We start from the raw sequence: 27,385 nt of genomic DNA, 5'->3' as shown, positions 1-27,385 counted from the left end.
GGAATCTGAGCATATGGGTAGCCCAGAGGTGACCTTATCCCCTCACTAGAGAAACCACTCACCAGGCCTGAGAGTCAGCAACCTAAAAGAATATTAACTGAGGCTGATATGGCAAATGCAAGTGTTAAAGATCATCCACAGGCCTAAACGATCATGATAAAGTCAGAATTTGGTTTAGACAGATGATTTACAGCAGGCGTCCTCAAACTACGGCCCGCAGGCCACATGCAGCCCGCCGAGGACATTTATCCGGCCCGCCCGCCGGGTGCCGCTGCCTGTCCTGCTTAGCAGCCGACTCATCCCGGGCCTGCAGTGCGCACAGGAATTTGTTCATAGTTTTTTTTTTTTAAACTATAGTCCGGCCCTCCAACCGTCTGAGGGACAGTGAACTGGCCCCCTGTTTAAAAAGTTTGAGGACCCCTGATTTACAGACTTCATTGTGCATCAGAATCACCAAAAGGACTTGCTGGGCCCCACCTGAGTTTCTGATTCAGTGGCCTGGAATACTACACTTTGAAATTCATTGTTTTTAATAATTGAGAACAGATACAGGGTGTTCCAAAAAAATGTCCATACACTTTGAATTATAAAATTTTAATGTTTATTAAAATACATTTCATCTTCAAAATTGAGCCATTAGCTGTTAAAGTGTGTACTTTTTTGAGGACACCCTGTACATAGAAAAAAACAAGCTCACTAGCTCATTAGCTGCCTCTGTGATTCTTATCTTACTGCTTAGAGTAGGCCTTTAAGAGTCACTCACACAGGCCAGCATTAAGTTTCCTGAATTGGGCTGTGCTAAGTTTAACTGAGCATCATCCTTGGGCCTTCAGGCTTTCCCCGATGTGGCCTGCCCATCCCACCTCACTCAGAGCTGGGTGTCTGAAGTAGCTGCTGCTTAACCTTGGGGCTCAACTTCCGGAGGCAGTGCTTTTGTTCAGCCACCCCTAATGGGTGCAGAAAGTTGGTTCTCAGGCATTGAGAACATCCTGAACTTCTATAGTATAAATGAGATTTAAAGGACAAAGATTAAAAAAAAAAAAAAGGCCTATGAGAATGAGATTAAGGTAAATGGCTCAGATGTAGAAACTTGGAGTGACTGAAATCATCTGAGGGGGAGGGAACAACATAGGCACACTGACTGGGCAGAAGTGCCATTGCACAGTGGTCATTGAGAGACACCCCCATGGGACTTAATCTGAGTAAAGGCTCCTCATCAGCTTTCCTGTCACACAGCAGCCCCCTCTAGGCCCAGAGACTCACCCTTGGGTCAGAGATCTCGGAACTTTCCCCAAGAATACACAAGTATACACAGACAGTATTTCAAACAGGGTTCCCTGAGTACCTTTTCCTTCCCCAACAACCTGAACCTCTGTACACACCACCCAAGTAGAAAACTCACAGCTTTTATAGGCTCTTAATTCACATTATCAAGGCAGTGCATGATTGGTCAAAAATCAATGGATTATTTAGAGACATGGAAATGCTTCTGTTGTGAGCCAAGTCACCCCCTCCCCCCATGGGCTCCCCAGCCCTAACAAAACAAGCATAACAAGCGCTGCCCCACCACCTAGTTTAGTAGGGAGTACTGGTGAGTAGAAGCTTATGCTACACCTTTCAAGGGAGTGGCACAGAAGCCAACACCGTTGCCCTCCTCACGCTGCAACACTGGGCAGTGCTAGGTGACGTCGACCAGTACAGCTGTACCCAGCTCCAAGCCCACCCCGAGCCTTCTACAGGGAAGAATCAGGTGAAAAGAACAAGACAGCCCTTGGTAAAGAAGAGTTTATTTAAAAAAGCTCTAGTTTCTGCCCCCACCCTTGGCTCCTGGAGTTAGGGTCAGGAGTTACCTGCACAGGACTGAAGGCAGGGAGGTGCAGGGGATAGGGCTGGGTTTCTGATGGGAGCGCCCCACCTCATCTATTGTGCATTTTTAAGGAGATGGTAGTCCAGCTCCTAGTGATAAGAAAATGTAGACTCCCAAGATTCATGTTTTAACTTTACTCACAAGTTAATGTCATTTGCCTCTGTCATGATTTCTCAAACCACAGACTTAGAGATGCTGGGATAGCAGCAAGTGGGGCTCAAGCCCACACACATAATTTCATTTAGTATCCAAGTAATAAATGCCAACTCTTCTGCTCCAGGGCTGGAGTCTCTAGGCTTTTCCACCGTAATCCTGAATCCGGCGAACCCTCCTCCTCCTTCTAAGACTCAGGGTGGCGAGCAGCCAGGCAGCCACATACTTACTTCACATGTAAGCAGGAAGCCTAATTTCAGATTCAGCTACTCCTGCACCAGCAGGGGTCAGTCAGCACTGGGCACTTTGGGGTGGCGCTGGGCTCTGGGCCTCCTCCTGAGGTACAGTCAGGTGGGGTGCCAGGGTTCTGGTGAGACTTCAAGGCAGGGCCACTTCTCAGTCCTAGCTCTGGGCCAGCACAGTCCCCCGGTTTGGCTGCACCAGCTCACAAGCTCTTAGCTGGGGTTCTGGCACCTGGGGCTCAGCCAGAAACAGATTGAACAGTGTTGCTAATTCTTCAGCAAAGTCCTGCAATAAGCAAAAGATGACAGAAAAGGCAGACACGTAATTCTGGATAGTTCATTTCTACTAAAAATCACAAATATGAAGCCCTAACATATTTCCTAACTGCCTTCTACACTGAAATGTCCTTGAAACCTTGCCCCATTAAGTACTGTGGGAGAGTAAACTCTAACGGGAGGCTCAGAACCATCTAGTGAGTCCTTATCACTATCAGAGTACTCACTATGCACATTATTTCATCTTGACAAACCCTAGAAGGTATGAATTATTTCCATTTTATGGTTAAACAGATGAATTCTTTGCCCAAATCACAACATTAAGTACTAGATGAGATTAAAATTCAGGTTATTAATTAAAAAACCCACACTCACTATGCCATGCTCCTTTCCAACTATACCTGCCTTCCATCTTCCCTTCCTCCACTGACACGGTCCTTCATACAGTAGCTGCTCAAATGTGAAGAAGGCCCACCAGAACAGCCACTCCATTTTAGGGTGGTCCTGAAGACACTTGACAAAATCCACTGAGCTTTGGAAAGATGCTAAGAATGCCAGGCACCATCACTTGCCCCCTTTCAGGATAAAAGGGACATATGATACCTGTTCTCTTTCTAGGTCAGGGAAGATGAAGGCACCTTACCTCTGGCCACTGGGCCTCATGGAGGCTGTCCAGGCAGGCCTCTATCTCTTTCCGTCCCATCAGACCTTTCTCTACCAGCTCCCGGAGTAAGAACAGCAGCAGGTCCCACTGCAACACACATGCAGCAGGTCAGGGTGCTAGAAGGACTACACAGTGACCCTGACTGACTCAAAGGACAGAGCTGCTAAGGAGGGAGAAGACCTGAGGTTAACCTCTAGGGGAGTCCATTTCGGCACAGAACAGAAATGAGCAAGCTGCCAGAAAAGGGGGAACAAAAGAAGCAAGCTCATAACATTCGGGGTGAGGGTGGTGGGTATGAAAACATGACCCCAGAGGGCTGAGAAGCCTGTCTGCCCCCATCCACCCACCTCTCTGACTCACCTCCCTTGGCCGAGTGTCTGCCAGAAGCCCCACGTTTCTTGGGCTCAGCAGGAGCTGCAGCGGAACAGGCACCTGAAAGTCATCCTTCCACAGGGAAAGCAGCATGTGTAGGAGCCTTCGAGCCTGCCCTCTCTCCAGCCGGTGTGCCGGGGGCCCTAGTACAGGAATTTGGTCTGCAACTATGGGGAGAAAGGAAAGCCAAGCTTTAAGAAATGCAACAGGGTTACCTGGCCTGCCCCTGGGAGGAGGAAGAGCAGAAGGAAGTGTCGAGTTCTAATCTTGCTTGCACCCAACCCTGAGATCGTGGGATCTTGCAAGAATGAGATGACAGAAGACATACCAAGGAGGGATGCTAACTCCACAGAGCACTTTGCCAGATGCTGCTCGGCAGGTGGGCACAGGAACTGAGGGAAAAAAGCAAGGAGACCCTGGATGTTAGCACCATCCTTAGAGTAGCAGCCCTGAGCCAATGTGGCTCTGGTTATTAGGCACATGCAAGGACACACAAGAAGAGCATGCTGCCATGTCTTAACCTGGCGGCACCGCAGTGTCTGACCCAGCTGGCCTAGGAGCTGCTCCAGATGCTCTGGGGACACTCCTTCCTCAGGGTCTCGGGGCCCCACAGCCACAGAGAGCACATCCTAGAGAGAGCAGGGGCAGGAAAAGAGTGAGGCCAAAGAATATGGCTTGGGGTGGGGCTCAACCAGTGGAGAGAGGCAGAGGAAAAGGAAGGCAGGGCCCCTGGTTGAAGTGATTGGGCAAAGGTGCCCTTAGACTGGAGGCTGGAGCAGGACAGCACAGCTGGGAGAAGCAACCAAGGAGACAACAGAGGGAACAGATGGAGCAGATAAGCTGAGGAACATGCTGCCAGAGTTCAAGAGACAAAGCCATACCTAGCTGATTCCCAGAGAGCATCTCATTCTGAAAGAATTTAGGGTTACCAGCCTACAGCATACACATGATATTTTCTGTCCTTTATGCTTGTCTATTCATCTCAGGAGTCGAGGTTTCAGTATAGAAATCCTCTGTATATTGAAAAATAGTAGCTAATGGGTGCGTAGCCTTTCTTTCCCCTTCCTATATACCCTTCTCTGTTTCAGTCATTCCTTCTTAGTCCCTAGTCCACATCTTTACTTCTACACTACTCTCCTAGACCAGGGAAAACCAGTAAATAGTTGAGGCTTCGCAGGCCATGGGTCTCTGTCCAACTACTCAGCTCTGCGCGGGAGCACAAGAATAGCCCCAGTCAATTCGTAAATGAACAAATTCAGTACTAGGGCCCCCAGCACACCGGCTGACCAAATTCCTGTACTAGGGCCCCTGGCACACCGGCTGGAGAGAGGGCAGGCTCGAAGGCTCCTACACATGCTGCTTTCCCTGTGGAAGGATGACTTTCAGGTGCCTGTTCCGCTGCAGCTCCTGCTGAGCCCAAGAAACGTGGGGCTTCTGGCAGACACTCGGCCAAGTGTGGCTGTGTCCCAGTAACACTTTACTTACAAAACAAGCACAGGCTAGATTTGGCAAGGGCTGTTTGCTGACCTTGGCTCTAAATAGTCCTTGATTTTTTTTTAAGCAACTGTTTCAGTTACTGTTGACTTTTTAAATATATTTTTATTACAGAAAGGAAGAGAGAGAGAGAAACATCAATGATGATAGGTAATCATTGGTTGGCTGCCTCCTGCATGCCCCCTACTGGGGACCAAGCCTGCAACCCAGGCATGTGCCCTTGACCCCAATCCAACCAGGGACCCTTCAGTCCACAGACTGATGCTCTATCCACTGAACCAAACAGGCTAGGGCTAGTCTTTGATTTTTTAAAATCAAGTTAAGAGCACTGATTATTCTTACTGCCTATAACTAAACAAGCATTAACCTCCCACATAGAACATTTCTGAAATCACATCCCAATACCAGGTGACTGACCCTTAAAAATTTCTACTTCACTGGACAGCCACTTACCACCTACCCCCTTCACCATCTGTGGAATATGTATCTAGTAAAAAAAATTTTCATATCTACCCTTTCCCCCTTTCAGGTGATTCAAATACCAAAAGTCAAAGAGCAATTAGGAAAGCCATTCAATTCAACCCTGTCCTACCTTATCCCATTCAGTATCAAACAAAACGGGAAGTAGCTGGAGAACACAGAAAGCTGCGACAAATACTAGAGCTGATGTGAGAGAGGAGGGAGGCCAGGAAAAGAGCAGGGAGTGGGGGAGAGGAGCTGAAGGGAGTAGGGAGCTGTGTACTTTGATCTCGGAGATGAGGTGGGAGGGGAGGGGAGCATGGTGCTCACAGGCACGGGAGCAGCCCCTCCGGTCCCCCCGGACAGCCGGTTCCGGACCCTGGGCTCGAAGCATGCGACTCACTGCCGCTTTCACCTCTCTCCTGATCAGTGCTGCAGGTCAGAGGGAGAACAGAAATGGTGTCACCAGAGCTGCCCTGCATGCCTACCCATGCCCTTCGCCGTTCCCAGCAGGCTCTGAGTCCCGTTTCCCCCAGATGGCCTCCAACTTCCTGCCAGTCCACTTCTGAAAAACTTGGGTCAGCCGCTCCCCTTGCTTGGGCCTTACCTGTGATGTTGGCTGACAACCAAGTACAGGCTTTCTCTATCGCAAGCCCCACAGCAATGTTCTCTGCGCTGCTCAGAACCTGTGAGAAGAAGGTCTGCAGAGTCAGGCCAGGGAAGGATTGGGGATGATGACGAAAGCCCAAGTCCATGACTGACCCACCTACTGCCAGCAGCCTCGCATTCATGGTCACGAGCACACACCTCCCACACCAACCACCCAGCCCGCTAGCTCCAGGCCTCCTTCCTACGTACGGCTGCCGGAGTCTCCTCAGGGAGCAGTGCCCGCACGGCACCAGGGCTCTTCTTTTGGCAGAACCTAAAAGGAGACAGAAGGGTCAGCCTGACCCACAGAAGGACGTGTCCTGAGTGCACCAATCATGTAAGCAGGGAGGGCTCTGCCTCAGCGAGAAGCACTGTCAGGCCCCTGGGAGGAATGGGAACCCCAACCACCTGCTCTTCAATTTGGGCTTTGGGTCCCAAAAACTCTAAAGCCAAAGATAACTTACAGAGGAGGCAAAAAAAGAATGAAAAAAAGTGGGGTGGGGAGAGGATGTGGATGGAATAAAGGATATGAGTGTGAAAGGGGGGAAAAAGGTCAGAAAAATAAAGCTAGGAGGGGAGTCCAAACAGACTGGTATCTCTTACTCCCGCCCCTGGGTCAATGCCTGGGCCCCATGGGGGCACAGCTGGGAACACAAGATCTCCAACAGCTGGCCTGGATCTCCCCGTTCCTGTCTCTGCGTCACCAGCTGCTCTTGAAGAAGCGACTCGGCCTGGCGCACCAGATCTGCCACCAGCGTGGCCCTGTAGCAGGGACAGCAATGTTTGGAGGTAGTTGGAAGGGTTGAATCAGAAAGGGGCTGCAAATTCAAGGAAATCTGGTCAGAACTAACTACAAAAACAGCAATTTCAGCCTCCCCCCATCCACCCTTGGCCCTTCCTCCCGAATCCCCCACAACTGACTTTCCTCAATTTGGTAACAAGGTATTAGGAGTTAAAAGGGAAAAAATGGTAAGAGAATGAGACTGGGACCCTCAACACCTCCATTCCCAAACCCCTCAACCCACACTCACTTGATATGTTTGACACAGTTAGAGCCAATTCTCTCTGCCACAAACTCCACAGTCCTGCGCAGGGAGGGTGGCTGGTTGTGGAAAAAGGCTTGGGCCAACTGTGCCTATGGGGAGAGGGAACGGTGCAATGAAGGATTCCCTTTTCCCCATTGGGTGGCCCCCTGCCTCCACCCTGCCTCTCACCTGCAGCCCCTGGGTGGTCCGGAGAGGCTGGGCTCCCAGGCTGGTGGTGGTGGTGGGGGTGATTTTCCTTACAAAGCCCCCACTCCGCCCACTGCTGCCTGATACCCATGCAGCGAGCAGTTTGCGGAGCTCTCCTGCATAGGGAAGACCAAGTACTTAGTTCCAAAACCCTCTCCCCGAGACATACACTCACAAAAAGCATGTTGAACTTTAAGAATTTGTGGAGTTAAGAGGCCAAGGCACCTGGGGAGTGCCTAAGAACAAACAACACATTAGGCTGTTGGGTACTCATGAAAGGACAGGCCAAGGATTAAGGACCAATGGGGGTGAAGGACAAGCATCCTCACCAATATAAGGACAGCAAGTGTAGAGCAGGTGCTGGTCCACCACAGGCACGCCATCCTGGGGGAGAGAACAGGCCAGAACTGGGACAGTCAGGTACAAAAATCACACGAGAGTTCAGTCTCTATCCTGGCTTGTCTCCTTTATTCCTGTGGACCCTATGGCTCTGGCTGGACCCCAACACTTACCAAACCATGCTCTGAAGTTTTTGTATCCATCTCAAAGACATTCACCTGACCCTCTTCCACAAAGAACAGGTCCTCAGGGACTGTGGGGATCTGAGGAGATTAAAGCAGTACATGCTCCAGTCAGTACTTCAGAGCTTCATCACACCTCCGACCGTATGGTTTCAGGGTTTAGGCAACCTTCCTCTGAAACTATAGTAATTCCCATACCCCCTCTGAACCTTCATCTTCTGGCCCCAACCTTCATCAGACTCAGACATTCTCCCCATCTCCAGCCACAGCAGTCTCTCCCCTCCTTTCCCAATCTGGACTCTCACTCTACCAACCTGGAAAAGCCAGCCCAGGACAGCAAGCAGCAACATCTTGTTCAGGAAGCACATCTCCCCTTCACCGTCCTTAGACAAAACCAAGCTCCTAAAAGGTAAATGAAGGTATCAGTGGAATCTGTGCAGAGAAAGAAATGACATGAAGTAAAAGAAAGCTATGGCTGGGAAGGGAATTCCCAAAAGCAGACCCAAAAGGGACTGCTGTCGTGCAGGCGACCAGGATCTCCTCAGTGCCCCTCTCAGATCTGCACTCCCTCTCAGCTGGCCCAACGTGGGAACAGAAAAGGGCAAGTAACTACCCAATGTCTTTCCTTGAGGACCAAACCCAGCCTCCCCTGAGGTGCTGTGATGGCTATGGTACCATTCAGGAAGCATAGGCTGTGCATTCTCCTCATATACAGAAACCTCAGCCACATTCTCCCCACACCGTTTTCAGCCTTGCCCCTTCTCTACTCACCGGTGTAGGTGTAGCAGGAGAGTGAAGATGCTGCGGTAATAGTCCAGCATGGGAACCATGTGGTCAGCCAGAGAAAGGAACTCCACCAGCCAGGGCACTGTGAGCACTGCACGGTGGGCCTGCAGCCCCTGCTGTAGCAGAGTTCGTACATCCAGGACTGGGGGCACCTGCAGGGCCAGAATTTGGTCAGCAGGTCTCAAGGGGATGAGGACGTGTCCTCTAACTCCAACGCCCTGTGGCTCTTTCCAGCTCCCACTTTACCAGAGCCCCTATTCACCTGGCTTCTCAGGGCCAGAATGGAGTCCTGGAGTTCACGGGTTGGGGGTGGTTCAGGACCCCGGTATGGCAGGAAAGCCACAAAGCCCAGGAATTTAGCTAGAAGCCTCAGGCTGAGCAGCACCACAGCAAACTGCCTTCGTTCACCCTGCAGGAGATCAGGGAGATAAAAGGTCCTAAGCATAAGGCTTCTAGAAAAAAGTCCAAATCTGTTACTAAGTTCTTGAAAATACCCATTCCCTCTTAGGTCAGAACCCCTTCCACTCCCTTGTTCTGCTTTCTAACCTGCCAGTCCACATCTGCCTCTCCGTCTTCATCACTAGGCTCAGGCTGAGGCAGGACAAGGCCGTTGAGCTCCCGAATCTTCAAACTCAGACTATCCATGAGATGCTGATTAAACTGGAAGCTAAGATGGGGAGCAAGAAAGAAAAAAAGCTGTAGGAACAGTTGTAGGAAGAACCAGAACAGAGAAGAGGTGCTCCAGACAGAAAGGCTCAGAGATGGAAGGCCAAGGAACAATGAGTTTTCTCACATGGGTAAAAGAACAAGATCTTAAGATGGCAGGGTAGGTAAACACTGTGCTTGCCTCCTCTCATGATCATATAGAAATTACAACTAAAATACAGAATAATCATCACTGAGAACCACCTGAAGACTAGCTGAAGTCCTACAACTAAGGCTATAAAGAAGCCACTTTGAGACTGGAAAGAGGGTGGAGACACTGAACGGGCTGGTCCCACACCCACAAGTGGTGATTAAAAATCAGGAGGGTTTTCTCAGGTGGGAGACCGAGCGAGGAGTCCCAGCCCCACACCAGGCTCCCCAGCCCAGGCTACCAGTGCTGACAAGCGTCTCTATAACTTCCGGCTGTGAAACTCAGAGAGACTACATCCCAGGGAGACAGGCTGTTGAAGTCCTAGGCATTCCTCTTTAGGAGCCAGTGCACAGACTCACAAATTCACTCCCTCTGGCTTTAGCACAAGGGCAGCAGCTTGAAAAGCTCCAGGGACATATGAGGAGGAACTGGATTAACTAGCTTCAGGGCTGGAGCGGGGAGAGGTCAGGCAGCTCTGTCCAGGGATGGAGACGCTGACAGGAACTCCTGTTCCTTTCTTGGGCTCTCCCCCCACCCAGCCGGAAATCGGTGTTCTCCATTATCTGGGCTAACATAATTCACTGGCCCTGAAGATCCCCTGAGACCCCAATTCACCCCTACCTGTGTGCATGGCATGGCTCAAACCACTTCCAATAGATTTTCCACACAAGTGACCTGCCTTGGCTTGTGCTATAGACTTTCCTAAACTCTCTCAAAGGTCCACAAAACCCAAACATGCAGAGGTTGGCCTTGGTGTGCCCTATACCTCTTGCTAAGCAATCCCAAGCCTGGCATAATTGGAAGCCAGTCTTAGATGGGAACATAGCTCCACCAAAGTGGCCAATGCCAAGAACAAGTGGTGGCAGGCCTAAGCTCAATTGTGATGTCCACCAAAGGGCGCTGGTAGCAGCCAGCCTCCGGTTCACAGCATAACCTCTCCCAAGCACTGCTAAACCCAGCACAAGTGGCAACCAAACAGGTCACTTTGCAGCTCCAACCAGGTAGCTCCAAGCCAAGAACAAATGGCAGCTGACCTTGGCTGCTCTGGAACCCCTCCTAAGAGGCTCCAGAACCAACACACTACATGGGTGACTTCAGATCACAACAGAGCACTAGCCAACTAGCTCCACAAACAACACACCTAAAGGGGGGACTTGACTGGAACCAGAGCGCTGCTAAAGTGACACTTGCTCTGCGGGATCAGCCCCACATAAAAGCTATTCACTGTAGTCAAGGCCAGCCCTCACAGCCAGTCAGACTGAGGGTCAATCCCACCCCACTGATGGGCCATCAACAATTAAGGCTTAATTACAACAGGAGGACACACACAACCCACACAAGGGACACCCCTGGAACTAGCTCAGGTGAATGAGGAGACTGTACTACTGGATCTCACAGGACACCTACTACATAAGGCCATTATGCCAAAACAAGGAGACATAGCAAATCTACCTAATATATAGAAACAAACATAGAGAGGCAGCCAAAATGAGGCGACAAAGAAACATGTCCCAAATGAAATAACAGGAAAAAATATAGAAAAAGAACTAAATAAAATGGAGACAAGCAATCTACCAGATACAGAGTTCAAAACACTGGTTACGAGAATGCTCAATAGGGCCCTGGCCGGTGTGGCTCAGTTGGTTGGGAGTTGTCTTGCACACTGAAAGGTTGCTGGATTGATTCCTGGTTAGGGCACATGTAGGGTTTGTGGGCTTAATTCCTAGTATGGGGCGTGCAGGAGGTAGCCAATCAATGTTGCACTCTCACATCAATGTTTCTCTCTCTCTCCCCATCTCACTCCCAAAATCAATAAAAATACTTTTTAAAAAAGAATGCTCAATAGGGCAAGAAGGCCATGTAAGAGGAAGCCAAGTAGAGATTGGCTGTTTTAAAACCAAGAGAGAGAGAAAAAAATACTCAATGAACATTGGGAAGAATAGATGAACTCAGTGAGAATCTCAACAAAGAGACAGAAACTATAAAAAAGAGCCAGTGGAAAAGAAGACTACAATAACAGAAATAAACAATACATTATAAGGAATCAACAGCCGATTAAATGTAGTAAAGGACTGAATCAGTGATCTGGAAGACACGGTAGGGGAAACACCCACTAGAACACCAAAAAGAAAAAAGAATTAAAAAAAAAATTAGAATAGTTTAAGGGGCATCTGGGATAACATAAAGAGTAATCACATTCGTATCACAGGGGTACCAGAAGGATGATAAAGAGCAAGGAATTTATTTTGAAGAAATAATGATGTAAAACTTCCCTAACTTGGTGAAGGAAATAGACATACAAGTCCAGGAAGCACAGAGTCCCAAGCAAGATGAACCCAAAGAAGTCCACATCAAGACACATCATAATTAAAATGTCAAAGGTTAAAGACAAAGAGAAGATCTTAAAAACAGCAAGAGAGCCCTAACTGGTTTGGCTCAGTGGCTAGAGCATCGGCCTACAGACTGAAGGGTCCCAGGTTTGATTCTGGTCAAGGGCATATACCTTGGTTGTGGGCACATCCCCAGTGGGAGGTGTGCAGGAGGCAGCTTATTGATGTTTCTCTCTCATCAATGTTTCTAACTTTCTATCCTTCTCCCTTCCTCTCTGTAAAATATCAATAAAAAATATATTTTTTAAAAAAACAAACAAACAGCAAGAGAAAAGCACTTAGTTACCTACAAGGGCATGCCCATATGATTATCAGCTGATTTCTCAACAGACACTTTGCAGGCCAAAGGGATTAGCACAAAATATTCAAAGTAATGAAATGCAAAGACTTACAAATATATTACTCAATCTAGCTAGGCTATCATTTAGAATCAAAGGAAAGATAGAGTTTCCCAGACAAGAAAAAGCTAAAGCAGTCCATCATCACTAAACCAGTATTACAAGAAATGTCAAAGTGACATTCTTTTTTATTGTTTTTATTGATTTTAGAGAGAGAGGAAGGGTGAGTGAGAGAGAGAGAGACATTGACGTGAGAGAGAAACATCAGTTGGTTTCCTGATGCATGTACCCTGACTGGGAATCGAACCCGCAACCTGGATATGTCCCCTGACCAGAAATCGAACCAGCAACCCGTCAGTGCATGGGACGATGCTCAATCACCTGAACCATACCAGCCAGGGCTCAAAGGGACTTAAGAAAAAAAGATAAAGATATGAATTAAAAATAAAATAGGAAAGAAAAAAATCCTCACTGACAAAAACACTTTAAAAAGTGGTGGATAAACCAACTATAAAGCTAGTACAGCCCTAACCAGTTTGGCTCAGTGGATAGATCATTGGCTTGTGGCCTCAAGGGTCCCAGGTTTGATTGCGGTCAAGGGCATGTACCGTGGTTGCGGGCACATACCCAGTAGGGAGTGTGCAGGAGGCAGCTAATCGATGTTTCTCTCTGATCGATGTTTCTCTCTGATCGATGTTTCTCTCTATCCCTCTCCCTTCCTCTCTGTAAAAAATCAATAAAATATATTTTAAAAAAAAAAGCTAGTACAAAGGTTAAAAGGCAAAAGAGGGAAGATCATGTGCAATTACAATTAGGGATATACACAAACACACATACAAGGGAAGTAAAAAAGAATGACAAAAACTAAAATGTTAAGGGGGTGAGTAAAAATTGTAGTGATTTTAAAATATGTTCAAATGTAAGTGACCATCAACTTAAAATAGACTGCTATAAACATAGTTTGGTATATATGAAACACATGTTAACCCTAAACCAAAAATCTACAGGAGATATACAAGATATAAAGAGAAAGGCATCCATATACAATATTATAGAAACTCATCAACATGCAAGTAGAGAGGAAGAGAATAACAAAAGAACAGAGAAGAACTACAAAAACAATCAGAAAACAACAAAATGTTGCAATAATTACATATCTATCAATAATTACTTTAAATGTAAATGTACTAAATGCTCCCATCAAAAGACAAAGGGCAGCTGACACTGACACACACACACACACACACACACACGAAAAGACCAGTACATATGCTGCCTACAAAAGACCTACTTCAGATCAAAAGACACAAAGTGAGCTCAGCTGGTGTGGCTCGGTGGTTGAGTGAGGACCCGTGAACCAAGAGGTTGCTTGTTTGATTCCGTCAGGGCAAATGCCCAGGTTGTGGGCTGGATCCCCAGTAGAGGCCTGCAGGAGACAACTGATTGTTTCTCTCTTATCAATGTTTCTATCTCTCCCTCTCCCTTCTTCAGTCTCTAAAAATCAATAAAAACATACTTTAAAAAAAGGGGACAAATGAAAAGGGATGGAAGAGTTTTTAATGCAAATGGAAACAAAAAAAAAAGCTGGAGTAATAATACTTAGACAATCTAGACTTTAAACAAGGGCTGTAACTAGAGACAAAAAGGGCATTTCATAATGATAAAGAAGTCAATCCATTAAGAGGGTATAACTCTCGTAAACATCTGTGCATGCAACACAGGCTCATCTAAATACATAAAGCAAATATTGACGGACATAAAAGGAGAGACAGATAGTAATTCAGTAATGGTATGGGAATTTAACACTTCATCAACATTAATGGACATACCTTCCTGACAGAATAATCAACAAAGAAACAGTGATTTAAAATAAAACAAAGAAACAGTAACCTTAAATGAAACAAAGAAACAGCAACCTTAAATGAAACAGATGGATTTAATTGATATTTTCAGAGCATTTTAACCCAAAGCAGAATTTACATTATTTTCAAGTGCACATGGAGCATAGTCCAGGATAGACTACATGTTAGGCCACAAAACAAGTCTCAATAAATTTAAGAAGACTGAAATCATTTCAAGACCTTCTCTGATCACAATGATATGAAACTATATATTAATTACAGGGGAAAAAGTAAAAAACCCATAAAAACATGGAGGCTACATCACAAGTTACTAAACAATGAATGAGTTAACAATTAGATCAAAGAAGAAATCAAAAGATACCTTGAGACAAATGAAAATGAAGACAGATGACCCAAAAAGTCTATGGGACACAACCAAAGGAGTTCTATGAGGAAAATGTAGGTCTATGTCATGAAACAAGAAAAATTTCATATAAACATGGATGCAAGGTTGATTCAAAATCTGCAAATAAATTAATGTGATACATCACAAATAAAATGAAGGCTAGGTGTCATATAATCATTTCAACAGATACAGAAAAAGCACTTGATAAAATCCAACTTCCAAAGTGAGATAGAGGGAACATACCTCAACATAATAAAGGCCATCTATAATAATAAAAGCGTAATATGCTAATTAGACTGGATGTCCTTCTGGAAGAAGCCAGGGCTGCAAGGGAAGCCTGGGTCCTGGGTGCCTGTTGGCAGCCGGAGGGAAGCCTGGGTCCCAGGTGCCAGAGGAAAGCTGGTGCCTGCAGCCAGGGGAAGGAAGGCCTACTCTTGCACGAATTTCATGCATTGGGCCTCTAGTATATAATAAACCCCCAGCTAACATCATACTCAACAGTGAAAATCTGAAAGCTTTTTAACATCTTGAAAAAGATAGGGATGTCCATTTTCACCACTTTTATTCAACACTATTGGCCCGGTGCATGAAATTCATACACGGGGTCCCCCTTAGCCTGGCCTGCACCCTCTCCAATCTGGCATCCCTCTCACAATCCAGAACCACTGGCTCCTAAGTGCTCACCTGCCTGCCTGATGGCCCTAACTGCTCCCCCGCACCTGGCCTGATCCCCCTAAATGCGTATCTGCTCTCCCCTCCTGGCCTAAACCCCCTAACTGCCTATGTGCTCTCCCTTCCTCTACGCACCTTCAGACCCTAGCGCAGGAGTGCTGAGAGCTCTCTGCCAAGGCCCCGCCCCTGTCCTGACGCGCCCCCTTCAGGCCTGCACGTGCCTCCGCCAGGGGGGCTTGCCCCCTGCGGCAGCCTCATGTCCCTGTGCACGTGCAGCCTGGTCGTGACTGTGACACTGTTAGGGCCAATTAGCATATTACCTCTTTACTAGAGGCCCGGTGCACTAAATTCGTGCATGGGGGTGTGTGTCCCTCAGCCAAGCCTGCACCCTCTCCAACCTGGGACCCCTCGAGGGATGTCCGACTGCCCGTTTAGGCCCGATCCCAGTAGGATCGGGCCTAAACGGGCAGTCGGACATCCCTCTCACAATCCAGGACTGCTGGCTCCCAACTGCTCACCTGCCTGCCTTCCTGATTGCCCCTAACCACTTAGGATCGGGCCTAAACAGGCAGTCGGACATCCCTCTCACAATCCAGGACTGCTGGCTCCCAACTGCTCGCCTGCCTGCCTTCCTGATTGCCCCTAACCACTTCTGCCTGCCAGCCTGATCACCCCCTAACCACTCCCCTGCCAGCCTGATTGATGCCTAACTGTTCCCCTGCCAGCCTGATTGCCCCTAACTGCCCTCCCCTACAGGCCTGGTCACCCCTATCTGCCCTCCCTTGCAGGCCTGGTCCCTCCCAACTGCCCTCCCCTGCTGGCCTGATCACCCACAACTGCCCTCCCTTGCAGACCTGGTCCATCCCAACTGCCCTCCCCTGCTGGCCATCTTTGACCACATGGGGGCAGCCATCTTGTGTGTTGGAGTGACAGTAAATTTGCATATTACTCTTTTATTAGATAGGATAGAGCAGCCGTGGGCAAACTACGGCCCGCGGGCCGGATCTGGCCCGTTCGGCTATTCTATCCGGCCTGCGGAGCTGAAAGAGCGGAGGGTTCTCTTGCTCTTCCCTCCGCTCCTTTACTTTGAATTTATATTAGTTCACACAAACACTCCATCCATGCTTTTGTTCCGGCCCTCTGGTCCAGTTTAAGAACCCATTGTGGCCCTCGAGTCAAAAAGTTTGCCCACCCCTGGGATAGAGGCTTGGTGCATGGGTGGGGGCCAGCTGGTTTGCCCTGAAGGGTGTCCCAGATCAGGGTGGGGATTCCCTTGGGATGTGGGGTGGCCTGGGTGAGGGGCCTGTGGTGGTTTGCAGGCCGGCCACGCCCCCTGGTGACCCAAGTGGAGGCCCTGGTATCTGGGATTTATTTATCTTCTATAATTGAAACTTTGTAGCCTTGAGTGGAGTCCAGGGCCTGCCAGGGTGTGTGGGAAGCTTGGCTTCCTCCATTGCCAGGGAAACCCAAGGCTCCTGCTCACTCTGTGGCCGCAGCCATCTTGGTTGGGTTAATTTGCATGCTCGCTCCTGATTGGCTGATGGGCGTGGCTTGTGGGTGTAGACGGTCAATTTGCATATTACTCTTTTATTAGATAGGATTATACAGACAGTATTGGAAGTTCTTGCCAGAGCAGTGAGACAAGAAAAATAAATAAAAGGCATCCAAATTGGAAAGGAAGAAGTAAAACTGTAATTTTTTTGGAGATGGGATACTCTATATAAAGAAGCTTAAAGATTCTACCCAAGAATTATGAGAATAAATGAATTCAGTAAAGAATCGGCATACAAAATTAATATTCAGAAATCGGTTTCACTTTTATACACCAATAACAAACTATCAGAAAGAGAAATTAAGGAAAAAAAACCCCATATACAATTACATCAAAAAATAATAAACACCTAGGAATAAATTTAACCAAGGATGTAAGAGACCTTTACTCAGAAAACTGTAAGACACTGAAGAAACTGACGAAGATACAAATAAATGGAAGCATATACCGTGCTCATGGATAGGGAGAATTAACATTATCAAAATACCCATACTACTCAAGGCTATCTATAAATTCAATGCAATCCCTATCAAAATATCAATGGCATTTTTTTCCCACAGAACTAAAATAATTCTAAAATTTACATGGAACCACAAAACACCCCAAATAGTCACAGCAATCTTGAAAAAGAACTACCAGATATCAAACTAAACTACAAGCCTATAGTAATCAAAACAGCTTGGTACTAGCATAAAAACAAACACATGGATCAATGAAACAGAATAGAGCCCAGAAATAAATCCATGCATATATGGTCAATTAATCTATGACAAAGGAAGCAAGAAGATACAATGAGGTAATGAGTGTCTCTTCAATACATGGTGTTGAGAAAACTGGACAGATCCATGCAAAAAAAAGAAACAAGAAACAGGACACTTTCTTACACCATATACAAAAATAAACTCAAAATGGATTCAAGACTTAAATGTAAGACCTAAAACCACAAAATTCCTAGATGAAAAACAGGCAATAAACTCTTTGACATCACTTTTAGCAATATATATATTTTTTGATATGTCTCTTCAGGCAATGGAAACTAAAGAAAAAAAGAAACAAATGGAACTACATCAAACTAAAAAGTTTTTGCATACAGAAGGAAACCATCAACAAAATGAAAAGACAACCTACTGAAAGGGAGAAGGTATTCACCAATAACACATCTGATAAGGGGTTAATATTCAAGATATATAAGGAACTCATACAATTGAACATCAAAAAAACCAAACCAATTAAAAAATGAGCAGAGGATAGACCTAAATAGACCTTTCTCCAAAGAGGACATACAGATGGCCAACAGACATATGAAAAGATGCTCACATTTTTAAAACCTAAATGAAGTATCACCTCACACCTGTTAGAATGGCTATCATCAAGACACAAGCAAGTGCTGGCTAGGATGTGGAGAAATAGGAATCCTGGAGTACTGTTGGCAGGATTGTAAATTGGTACAACCACTATGTAAAACAGTAGGGAGGTTCCTCAAAACATTAGAAATAGAACTATCATATGACCCAGCAATTAATTTCACTACTGGGTATTTACCCAAAGAAATCCAAAACACTAATTCAAAAAGATTTATGCACCTGTATGTTCATTGCAGCATTATTTACAAATGCCAAGTATGGAAGCAACCTAAGTGTCCATTGGCAGACAAATGGATAAAGATGTGGTACATAGTGTAAATATAATGGAAATTACTCAGCCATAAAAAAATAATAAAATCTTTCTATTTGTGACAACATAGATGGACCTAGAGGGTATTATGCTAAGTGAAATAAGTCAGAGACAAATACCGTATCATTTCACTAACAATATAAACAAACAAACTTACACAGAGAGCAACTGATGGTTACCAGAAGGGTGCGGTGTTGAGGATAAGGGTGAAAAAGGTAAAGGGATTAAATTGACAGTTATAAAAAAGTCACAGCATAGGAAATATCTATGGCTTCAGGTGGGTACTAGACTTATCTGGGTGATCACTTTGTAAGCTAATCACTGAAACTAATATAATATTTTATTTCAACTGTATTGGAAAATAGAGGCAGGAAGTGTGAACTAGAAGGAGCCCAGATATCACCCAGTCCCACTCTGTTATATTCCAGGAGAGAGAATTGTCTGCCCTTCTGGGAAGACTAACCTCTCCTGGACCTCTGTCCCACTCATTGCAAGACATAGGAACCTTTACCTGCTGGCACTCAGGATGAAGTCCCTGAAGAATCCCTGACAGCCTGGGAAGGAGGGGGGTGGGCAGGGCCCACCACTGCTCTGAGGGGCTGCAAGCCGTTCCTGTAGGCGCCGCAACCGTCCCAACTTGTCAGCTCCAAGCATACTTAACACATCTGGAGCCTCACCCAAGATAGTGCCCCCAGCACCACCAGGATTCTGACACATCTGGGGCAGTGGGGAGGAGAGAAATAATAATAATAATAAAAAAAACAACACAGTAATTTTTTTTTTAAAAGGATTGAACAAAATAAAGTAATAAACATTTATGGAATGCCAACCCTCTACCAGGTGCCAGATACATTTTTTGAGATAGGGAGTATATTCTCGTTTTACAGGTGAAGAAACTGCAACTACAAGATGAAACATCTGCCTAGGGCCAATAGAGCTGGGATCTGAAACCAGGCTCATCTGAGTCTAAAGCCCACACTCTTTCTACCACAACAGAATTCAAGGGCCAGGAAGTAGTGAGAGGTTGGAGGCAGACAGGAAGGTATGGATGTGAGAGGAGGCCCAGAGTGGGGGTGCAGGGCATATGAGAGACATCTTGGCTCCTCTGGCTGCCTGAGTTTCAACCACCACCCAAGAAGCAGAACTCCTGCTCAAATCCCAGCCCAGGACTTGACTGGCTGCCCCCACAATCCCAGCCATTACTTGACTGTCTTATCAGGCCTACTGTCTACTGTAGATTAATCTCCTGCTGGAGCTATTACCTGGAGAAGTTGTTTTTGGAAAAGCCGAACAAAATGACTGTGGCTACAGGCTGCAGAGAGTTGACCCATCATGGCTCTGAGGAATAAGAGATGGGAATGGAGTGTGAGAGAAGGAGAAAGGAGGTAGATCTGAGAGAACAAGCCAATTCTTGGGCCTTTCAGCCCTTTACCAGGACCTTTGAGCAGACCTCTGCCATAGCGGGCCAGCACAAGAAGGTAGGAAAAGGTAAGGGACACACAGTGAGATCCCCTCAAGGCTAGAGATACACTTAGCCAAACAAGAAATAACATCACCCCTCTAATCTTCAATCCTCACTGAGAGCCAGTTAGCTTCAAGACCCACGTGGAAGGTAAGTCACTGGACAGAGGATATTCTTTCTGCATCCTAGTTACCTAGCTATGCAAAGTGATTAGAATTGCCAAACTAGACAATGGAGGTTGGAAAGGGACAGTAACTTTGGCCCAAACTCAAGCAACTTGGAGCAAGAGCTTTGCACTTTTCCAAGCATTCACCACTACAGAGACAAATACCGTATGAGTCATTTCTGAGTGGAAGGAGCTGGAGAGACAAATCCCCTCGAGTAGAGTCAGAATGAGCAGTAACTAGAGCGATTAAGGAGGACAGAACAGCTTCAGGCTGGAAACAGTGGAGAAAAGCCTTCCTTCAATCAGCTACCAAGCACCACTGAGCTACTCGCTGCTGGAAGCAAGCAAGACAAGGTGACCAGTGTTTGAGCACCTACCTGATCCTGCTGCCCAAGCCCTTCTCAAAATCCCAGCCAGGCTCCTCATGGCGATCTTCCCACTCTCGAAGCACCTCATAAAATACATCCCTGAGAGACACACAAGAATGCCTGATGAACTGGGCACAGCTGATCTAACTCAATCCCAGAAGCACCTTCCCTAGCTCAGAAGAACTGATGACAGGACTACCCACAGCCCCATTCCTCGTGTTCTCCTAAGTTCTCTCCAGGATGACAATGCTCTAACCCAGTAGCAGCCCACCACATGCCTGACATACATCTCTGGGTACTGAAAGTTGATCAGCTTTCTATGAAAATGACATAAGTTGCCTATCCCAGAGTAAAAATGGTCTCTTTCCCTCCCCCCAAATTCCCTTATCACCTCTGTTTTTTAAAAGTATGAAAGGCTCGGTCACTGGAGAAGTTGGCACGATTGTCAGTTTCTGGCTGAAAGGAGACAGCTTGAACAGAGGGTGGCATCGCCAGAGAGACCTAAAATATGGCAATGACATTAGGAACAGAAGCCTGTAGAGTGTATGTTCAGAAAACTTATTCCTCCCCAGTTAGATCACAGGACATGGTGTGAACTGGGCTGCCTGAATTATGAAGCTGGGAAGGGTCAGCTCTGGGCCAGTTGACATCTAAGGTGGGGTCAGTACCTTGGCAACACTGCCCTCATAGGCTGCTCGAAGGCGGCCTTGCAGAGCTGGTGAGAAGCATAGCAGCCGCTCATTCTCAGCCAACAGCTTCAAGGTCCCTTTGTCCAGGTAGGAAAGAACTCTACAAGGTCAAGAGCATATATGAATGTAACGGGACACACACTGCAAATAGGAAGCTGGCACTAACATACCACACAGAGTATAGAGCATGGAGCAGGTATGTAAGGCAAAGCCACAGGCCAAGGATTAAGGATGATGAGAGTAAAAGGGGAGGAAATGAGACCTTATGGAGCAGGGAGCAAGCGAGCAGGACAGGAACATGAGACAGTAACCAGGACAAAGGTCAGTCACCAAGATCACAGCAGGCAGTTTGACTCTTTCACAGGCCAAATTCATAGCCTTGACACAAAATTAAAGGGTTACACGTAGGAAAAGATCCAGGGTCACTGCACACTTGTGTTAAGCACAAGCCCATACCCCAATTGGCCAGAGAACCAAGTGGACAATGGGGACAACGCTCAGATGCCTCAGCTGGAGAAACTCACTGAAATTGATGTTCCAAAACCTGCACTGCAAAGAAGACACAATCGTGCACACTCTGGAATAGAGGGCTTTCCAGGGAATCTAGAATGATAGTATCAAGCTGTCAGTTAAAATTTATTCCATTTCTAGACCCCATTTCTCAAAAAAAGGGCTTGCTCACTGACCTAGGACTCCTGGACCTGGTTCAAGGTCACTATCCTTAGCAACCACCATCCTCCGGGCAGTAAGGAGCTGAAGGACGAAGAAAAGCTCCAAGAAGAGATTTGGCACCAGGTTTTCTGGATATAGAAAGAAACCCCAATGCATTGAGCACCATTAAGAATCAAGGCTGGGGGGATTACTCAGAACTTGGAAAATTTTGCAATATAATGCTTCTATTATATACCGACAATCTCAGACTGTAAAATAATCTGTAATGATATTTTAAATATGTTTTTAAACATTAAAAAAGAGTCGTCTCAATTCTACATGCCTTATCAATTCTCTTATCCTATAGTTCTATAAGTATCTCCGCTCCAGCACCCTTTGCTCTCACTCACCTGCAATGCATGAAGAATAGACAAGGGCTACCAGCTCCAGGCGCTGGCGGGAAGACACTTTGGCAGGGTCAGCAGGTTCAGCTGTGAAGTTTCCTGTCCGGGTGGGCAGGGAAGCCCCCGATTCTGGGGTGGGACAGGTGGGAGCAGGTGACAGCTGCAGCTGCTTAGAGCTACGGAGATAGACACCATGCGCACTCAGCCTGGCTTCCCCTCCACAGCCAGACTCAGGTTCCTCCAGAGAGGAGATCCGTAGGCCAGGAAACAGACCCAAGGCTCCCCGGGGGCAATCAGACCCCCCACAGGTAGGAAACTAACATCCCAGGCAGCAAGGCCATACCGCTCCTTCCTGAGCATCTCCCGCTCTTCTTGCAGACTTCTGCAGCCTGCGGTCAGGCCCTGGCCCCAAGGGCTAGAGTCCAGGACGGAGGGTTGGGAACTGGGGACACAGTTGATTGGGGGTGAAGTGAAGCAGGTCTTGGGCTTGGAGAGTGACCGCTCTTCGCTCACCGGAGTTGGGTTGATCCTCCGTGAAGGCTTCGTCCTGCTGAGAGTGGCCACAGGTTTTTCTTAAGTTCCCACTTCAAGCATCCTGACAACAGCTGGGGGACAACTCGCCCCTCATCATTGTAGTTATCCCATTCCCAACCTTCCAGCCATTCCCTCGCCCTACTGAGCCCTCAGGACTGGCTCCCCTAGCACAGCTTCTCCAGGGTGAGGGGTGGTTCTCACCCTGCACTGCCGGGGGGGACCGAGCCCACTGGAGGGAACTCCTCCAGGTTGCTGAGATTTGGCGGATCGGAGCGCGCGCGGTTGGGGCTGCCAGCAGCCCTAGGCCTGCGGCTCCCCGCCCAGAGCAGGCTCTCCCCGCTGACCCCCTCTTCCAGGCTCCCGGGGCCTCGGCCCCCGCGCTCGCGGGCCTGCCCCGGGCCCCGCCTCCTGCCCCCGCGGCGGGCTGAAGGGGCTTCGGCGGCGGCGCTCAAAGGCTCGGTCGGAGGGAAGAGCTGGCTGCGCGCCCCGCGTCCGCCCCGCGGCGGGCCCCCTGGCCTCCCGGGCAGGGCTGCCGAGGAGCCCGGGGTCTTGGCGGGGGTTGGGGGGCCCTGCGGGACGACACGGCTGCTCTGCTCCCTCAGGAAGTTCAGCAGGAACGGCACGAATTCCTTCCGCAGGGGCCGGAGTGAGCTCAGCGCGGCCGCCTCCCCGGCGTCACCCTGAGGGAAAAGCGGCGGGAGGGTCAGCTGGGAGCCCAGGGCCGGAGCGGGGCGGCCCCCGTGGGAGCGCACTCGGCTCGGCTGACAGCAGTCACCCCAGAGGAAGGGGACCTCAGGGACGGCATCTCCCGAGGAAGGCAGGCTCGGGTCAGGCTCGGGGGCGTGTCGGCGCTGTTACCTCCGAACTCTGGGCGCTGCGCGCGATCCACCGCACGGCGGCTGCGACCGACACCTCCTCTCGCAGCAGCGACTCCAAAACGGCCGCCATCCCGGTCGGGGCGCTCCGAGGCGATTGCGCAGGCGCAGGCGCGCCGCAGGCGGCCGGGGAGGGGAGGGGCCTGCGCTGAAGGGCGACCGTTGGACCGCGGGGCAGAGGGGCAGGACCAAGAGGCGGGAGGGGCGGGGCGGAGCGGCGCAGAGGGGCGGGGCCGGGCTGGCGGGACTTCCCAGGCTGAGGCTGGCTCTGGCCTCCCGTCCGCGGGCCCGAGGGCCCGACTGCAGGCCTGTGGTGTGGGAGTGCAGCCGCCCCGCGGTGGGTGATCCCCCGCCGGAGGGGGTGATCTGCTGGACTCGGGGGCGAGGCGGGAGAGACAGAGGGGCCGGGAGAGCGGCCGGACGGTGAAGCTGAACAACTCTGGAGAGAGACCCTGCCTCTATCTTTCTCTTCTTTCAAGCGTTAAGTTTTCCAGACTCGCCCATCATCACCTTAAAAAAGTTACTATAGTTAGCCTCGCCTCATTTGACCTTTTTACAAAGGCTGTTTTCAGTGCCCCCTGCCCACGCGGTACCCACAGGTTTTCCATCACTTACCACCACCGATGGACCATTTAAACTTGAAGCCAGAATTCTTGCTGGGAGGCTTTTTATAATCCTCAGCCCACAAACTTCCGGTGCCTCGGGCTACCCCCGCAGTCTATGTTTACAGCCCTTATACGTTGGAATGATGGTTTACACCAGGTTAATATTTCAAATACTTTGCAATCGAGATGTTAATAGGCCCATTCATGATTAGCTTTGGGAGCTTGAGTTATTTCTCTTATTTTGAAAAACATGAGCGCCAGCCCTTTGGATGTTGCTGCTCACTGAGAAATCAAGAAAGCGAAACCAGGGGGGAAACACAGGGCACCAACACTCCAGGCCAAACCAAACCAGGAGGCGTGAATGCCTCCTGAGTTCCTCTAGTTCAAAAACGGTTCAAGTGGAGAGAGGGTGGTGCGAGCAGGAATCACTCTGGTGCTCTAAAGGATGCTTCCTTTGCAGAAGGAAAAAGTACCTTCAGCCAGAGATAGAAGGTGGACTGAAAGGGTGCTTTTATCTTTAAAACATATCTACTGATTGCAGAGAGGAAGAGAGAAACATCAATGATGAGAGAGAATCATTGATTAGCTGCCTCGCACGCCCCCTACTAGGGATTGAGCCGACAACCCAGGCATGTGCCCTTGACCGGAATTGAACCCAGGACCCTTCAGTCTGCAGACCAACGCTCTATCCACTGAGCCAAACCAGCTAGAGAAAGGGTGCTGTTAACACTTGAAATTTTATTATGCAGGAATCCATCTTCTCATATCCTTGAACCCTAGTTTTCAGCTGCAGGGATCCTGATAGTTTGTCTTCAGTCCAGCATTTCTTTTCTAGGCCTCTGGATGTGGTACTGCATTTACAGCAACACTTTCTGCTCCCTCATAATCTTGGAACTTCTGGTGCATTCAATAACATTATTAAATTAGAAAAATAATATTTCCCACTTTTGAAATCCAAGCCATCATACAAATAGAACTAGAGTTGCATGCGGAATGAATATTTTATTACTAGATTATAAAAATAAAATACAAAATAATTTTAAAACAGAACTTAAAACACTGTACAAAGCTTTAATATGATACAAATGGGAAAATTAAATAAATAATTACACTTTTATGTACAGATGACCCATACAAAAGCATTCCATGTTTCTGCCAATACTCTATTGTCCTTGTTGCCTGAGCTAAAATGCATACAGAGGGCTGCTTGGAGGGGAAAGGGACACAGTACCACTGGAAGCATTTCCAAGAGAATTTCTCGTCACTGGTTTCGTAAAGAGGAGAAGGGGGAAAACTGGAATTATTAAAGTCCTCTATGCTAACGTATTTGTGTTGCTTGACAAGAGAGAATTCTGTTGGTTTGTGATTCAATCTGATTTAACAGGTACCAATAGTTCATACTTTCAAGATTTATATCTAATGAAAAACTAGGCATTTCCCCCTTCCCCTCTTTTCCCTAAAAGCTGTCAATGTGTAAACGGCCTAATTAAATCAGAGTTGGCTATTTTAGGAAAGGAGTCAGGAAGGGGGTCAGGGGCTATGTATGAGGGAGAGGTGAGGAGGCTCAAGCCTGGGTCATCAGATCTGTTCTTTTTATTTGGTTCACCCAATCCAAGTTCAGAGCCCCAAGTGGCACAATGTTATATTTCCTTTATCTTCCTATCTGTATTTCTGAATGCTTTTTATCTTAGTGAACTGATTTATCCATCTGAATGGTTTAAAAATGAACTAATTTTAACAAGTCCCATGGGCATTTCCCTTCCTGGGTTGCTCTCCTAAAACAAATCACATTCAAGCTCTGGTAGTCTTGTTTACCCCTGTGGGTGAGTGAAGAACAGCCCAGACAGACTCCCGGTACGGTGAAGTGCTGCACGTGGAATTTTAAGTATTTAAACCAGTGGTCGCCAACCCGTGGTCCGGGAGGTCCGAAAGGCTGGCGACCGCTGATTTAAACTGTACGTTATGGGGGGAAAGCATCGTATGACAAGGGTAGTTTATACAAAAATGTGGTTTACTCAGTGTTTTTAACTGGGTGAGTGAACACTTATGTACACAATATGAAATATTAAACTAATGAAAAGAAATAAAATTCCTATCCATCGTTAGCATGTAAAGTTATGCCATCAGCAAATTCTACAGTCACATGGGCCAAAGATCTGCCTCAGTGAATCCCCTTCCCTAGGTTAAGGAACCCAGAAGCCCTGGGTATCAGTATCACCAGTGATATACACTATGCCCAAATCTGTCACTTCCAATTAAAGAGGCAGACCTGGTTAAAGTTTCACATGGCAATGAAGGAAAAAGGCTTCACTTCTTTTGCATGTCTCTTTAAGACCAAGAATCAAGCAAAGTCTAAGGAAATATTCAAATCATTACTGAATAAATGGTACTTGGCTATTCAGTTCTTGAGATTGTGTATAACCTCAAGGTGATCTTGATCTTGTCACATACTTTTAATTTTCTGATCCAGATTTGCTTAAGGGGAATAATAAAAAAAGTCAGAGCCAATAATGACAACTGGATTAGAAAATGTATTAATGGGCCAAGACTTTAATGACATCATTTCACATCCAGTCAGGGATTTTTAGGGATTGATGTGTGCAGCATCCAAATTCCCCTTTACACGAATAGGGAGCCTTATCCCCTGTCCTGGAGTTATCTAAGAACTAAAGGAATCCCCCATGTCCCTCCTGCAGTTCTCCCTAGCAAGGCAGGCAACAGAGTCCTCATGCTCTCAAGACTATCTGGGTTAAATTTCTCATAATTCTAGAGGGACAGCTACGCTACTAATATCTAATGATCTGATGTTTCCAACTACTCCCACATCATTTAAAAATTTTTATAAGAGTTTATTTGAGCCAAAACTGAGGACAAATACTGGGGAGCAAGATCTCAAATGCTCTACTTCCACATCCTTGAGGTCCACACCAGAGTTCTGTTGGATGAGACAGGGAAGTAGGATGTCCTACAACCACCTGGGGCTTCCACATGGACTAGAACCATCTTATTACCTTCTCTAACTTACAGTCCAAGTATGCACCTATGGTTTCTGAACTTGGTAAATATTGATTTATGATGACTACCATAGTGGTTCCATTCCTTACTCCTGTAATACATTTGTATTAAAACATAGATAAGTAACTGCAAATAAACTGTCTACAGGACGAAATTCAAGAAAGTTAAACAAT

The 27,385-nt window shown here is 47.4% G+C and overlaps 1 protein-coding gene across 9 annotated transcripts; it reads right to left on the bottom strand.

Annotated features, from left to right (window-relative positions):
- Positions 1 to 1,767: 1,767 nt before the first annotated feature.
- On the bottom strand, positions 1,768 to 23,679 carry CDAN1 (codanin 1). 9 transcript variants are annotated; one of them, XM_080657059.1, is made up of 29 exons: positions 23,576 to 23,679; positions 22,919 to 23,397; positions 22,527 to 22,733; positions 22,190 to 22,359; positions 21,815 to 21,928; positions 21,653 to 21,731; positions 21,108 to 21,228; positions 20,831 to 20,940; positions 20,449 to 20,538; positions 19,706 to 19,781; positions 18,955 to 19,160; positions 9,261 to 9,381; positions 8,977 to 9,123; positions 8,700 to 8,866; positions 8,243 to 8,330; positions 7,920 to 8,009; positions 7,737 to 7,791; positions 7,390 to 7,523; positions 7,207 to 7,310; positions 6,779 to 6,937; positions 6,386 to 6,449; positions 6,135 to 6,213; positions 5,811 to 5,959; positions 4,096 to 4,203; positions 3,903 to 3,966; positions 3,563 to 3,741; positions 3,182 to 3,289; positions 2,940 to 3,083; positions 1,780 to 2,548 (listed from the first exon to the last, which is right to left on the bottom strand). In XM_080657059.1, the coding sequence occupies exons 1-29, from the start codon at positions 23,663 to 23,665 to the stop codon at positions 2,423 to 2,425; spliced, it is 3,828 nt and encodes a 1,275-aa protein (XP_080513185.1). In that variant the 5' UTR covers positions 23,666 to 23,679; the 3' UTR covers positions 1,780 to 2,422. The 9 variants fall into 9 exon arrangements, 7 of the variants coding, with proteins under 7 accessions (XP_080513187.1, XP_080513188.1, XP_080513191.1 ...); XM_080657060.1 differs by having other exon boundaries at positions 22,527 to 22,730; XM_080657061.1 differs by lacking the exon at positions 2,940 to 3,083 and having other exon boundaries at positions 1,768 to 2,548.
- Between the last annotated feature and the right edge of the window lie 3,706 nt (positions 23,680 to 27,385).

Source organism: Plecotus auritus (assembly GCF_963455305.1).
Source record: "Plecotus auritus genome assembly, chromosome: 1".
Lineage (NCBI taxonomy): Eukaryota > Metazoa > Chordata > Mammalia > Chiroptera > Vespertilionidae > Plecotus > Plecotus auritus.
Note: the sequence above shows the minus strand (reverse complement) of the source record. Positions and strands in the feature narration are given on the sequence as shown.

What these genes read in the sequence shown, in the direction of transcription:
- CDAN1 (XM_080657059.1), bottom strand. Translation starts at nt 23,665, where the DNA reads ATGGCGGCCGTTTTGGAGTCGCTGCTGCGAGAGGAGGTGTCGGTCGCA. An exon ending in TCCAAAAACAACTTCTCCAG is followed by an intron (nt 19,161 to 19,705) that starts GTAATAGCTCCA and finishes CCACTGCCCCAG; the next exon opens with ATGTGTCAGAATCCTGGTGG. An exon ending in TTCATCCTGAGTGCCAGCAG is followed by an intron (nt 9,382 to 18,954) that starts GTAAAGGTTCCT and finishes TCCCCATCTTAG; the next exon opens with CTTCCAGTTTAATCAGCATC.